Below are 2,194 nucleotides of genomic sequence, written 5' to 3'. Positions count from 1 at the left end.
TTCTTTCAACCATTGTTTGAGTAGTGTCAAAATGATTTTGATGTAAAAGATGAGTTTCTTCCTCTTCTTTTTCTTCTTCTTTATTAATGATCGAATTATATTCATTTAAGGAGCTTTCTATTGAAGCTTGACTTTCATGATTAATTTCTATATGCTCTTGATCTGGAAGCTTTTCAATTGTTCCATGGAAGATATTAAGACGATTAGAGTCAATAATTTCTTGGATTAAGGAAATCTCTGAGAGATCTGGAATTTGTATGATATTTGTATGATCTTGCTTGTTTCCTATGCTGATATGGCTTAATTCTTCCATAATTGTATTTGAATCTGTTGCTATATTTTCTAGTATCTCATCCAAATGATTTGTTTCAATATTAATCTGATCAACTTCTTTTTGTTGATTTTCTGAATAATTTGAATTACTTACAATATTTAAGTAATTTTGTTCATCTTCTTTGCTATTTTGGTTCTCTGTCTCTTTCTCTTCTAATTCTTTTTCTTTGTTTTCCTGATACTCTTTTTCGTCTTCCAATTCTTCTTTGTTTTCCAGATCTTCTATTTTGCTTTCCTGATCCTCTTTTTTGTCTTCCATGTCATTATTTTTCTCCAATTTTTCTTTGTTTTCCAAATCTTCTTCTTTGTTTTTCAGTTCACCTTTTTTGTTTTCCAGGTCATTCTTCTTCTCCAAGTCCTCTTTTTCGCCGTCCAGTTCTTCTCCATTTTCCATGAAATCCTTTTTATCCAAGTTTTCTTCCTTTTCCATCTCTTCTTTATTTTCCTTCAAATCTTCTTCCTTGTCTATTTCTAACTTTTCAACAGGATTCAATTCTAACTCTGAATCAAGTGAATTAACTTGTAACTCTGGATTTATTATATTTGTTTGAGATTGCTTATTTTCCTCAATGATCTCCTTTTCATTACCTTCTTGTAAAGTAACTAAAGTATGATCTTCTTTATTTCCCTCTTCTGATAAAGTTTCTACCAAAGGAAGATGTATTTCTTCTATATTGGTTTCTTTTTTCATTTTTTCATGAATAACATGCAGAGGCAATTGATTCTTATCATTATTTTTTTCTTTTTCAAAGCAATCAACATCTTGTTTTATATCAACATTTTCTTCTTTATTAATCTCTGAATACAAAACAAATTCATTCTTCTCTTCCTTATTATCTTCCTCTTCTTCAGTATCATGAATATAAAATTCTGAATCAGAAACTTCATCATTTAAAAAGCTACTCTTCTTCAATTCATCAATTGGTTGATTAGAATCAACATTTAAGTTATTATTTGTTTTCCTCCTTTCCTCTAATTCATCCAAACTTACTGGCTTTAATAATCCCAAATAGAGTTTGCAAAATTATAAATAATTTGTCTCTTGGACTTCCTTATTGGAGTGCTTACCAAAGAACCATTGTGAGAATTACTCAATTTTGTACTTGTATTCATAAGAATTTCTTGATCATTTATATTACCACAATTATTCAAATGACTTATTATTTCTTGAGATTTGCTTCTTTTCAAATCTTCTACTTGATTCAATTCCACTTTTTCATAAAGTAATTCATTATTATTTTCAAATGTATTATTCTCTTCTAATTTTACATTTGAATTATTAATTTCTTCAGTATTCAATTTAACTTCTATATGACTTTTAAGCAACTCAGATTCATTATTATCTTTATTTTTACTTTCGTCTTCTATAGTTTTTGACTCACTTTGTTTTCTCTCTAACTCATCCAAACTTACTGGCTTTACATAATCCCAAACAGAATTTGCAAAATTATAAAGCATCTTTCTTTTAGAAAACTTTTTTGGTGAAGAAGATTCTGATTTACTTACTTCTTGAATACTATCGTGATTCTCTTCTTTTTTTGTAGATAAATCCATATCATCTAATGATGAATTAACAATTTCCAATAAATTTCCATGTTTTTTGTCTTTTACTACATCATCATTCTTTTTTATTTCATTAATAAATTGATTATTAATATCATCATTTTTCTTTGGAGGTGTTAATTCTTTTTCTTTCTTAATTTTATCGTCCAATATTTCATCAAACAAATTTTCATATGTATCTATCTTTTCTTCAGGTTTTGTAAGATCAATAACATTATCTTGTTTCAAATTATTAATAATTTCTTCATGTTTCTCTTCAACTATATCTAATAATTCATCATTATCTGAAGAACTACTA

General features: G+C 27.2%; 1 protein-coding gene across 1 annotated transcript; it reads right to left on the bottom strand.

Moving 5' to 3' along the window:
* Nucleotides 1-1,329: 1,329 nt before the first annotated feature.
* Chro.50153 (hypothetical protein) lies at nt 1,330-1,887 on the bottom strand. The annotated part of the gene is made up of 1 exon (XM_660043.1): nt 1,330-1,887. The coding sequence occupies one exon, from the start codon at nt 1,885-1,887 to the stop codon at nt 1,330-1,332; it is 558 nt and encodes a 185-aa protein (XP_665135.1).
* Between the last annotated feature and the right edge of the window lie 307 nt (nt 1,888-2,194).

Source organism: Cryptosporidium hominis (genome assembly GCF_000006425.1).
Source record: "Cryptosporidium hominis TU502 chromosome 5 CHRO015069, whole genome shotgun sequence".
NCBI classification, from domain to species: Eukaryota; Apicomplexa; class Conoidasida; order Eucoccidiorida; family Cryptosporidiidae; genus Cryptosporidium; species Cryptosporidium hominis.
This window is presented reverse-complemented; position numbering and strand designations above follow the sequence as displayed.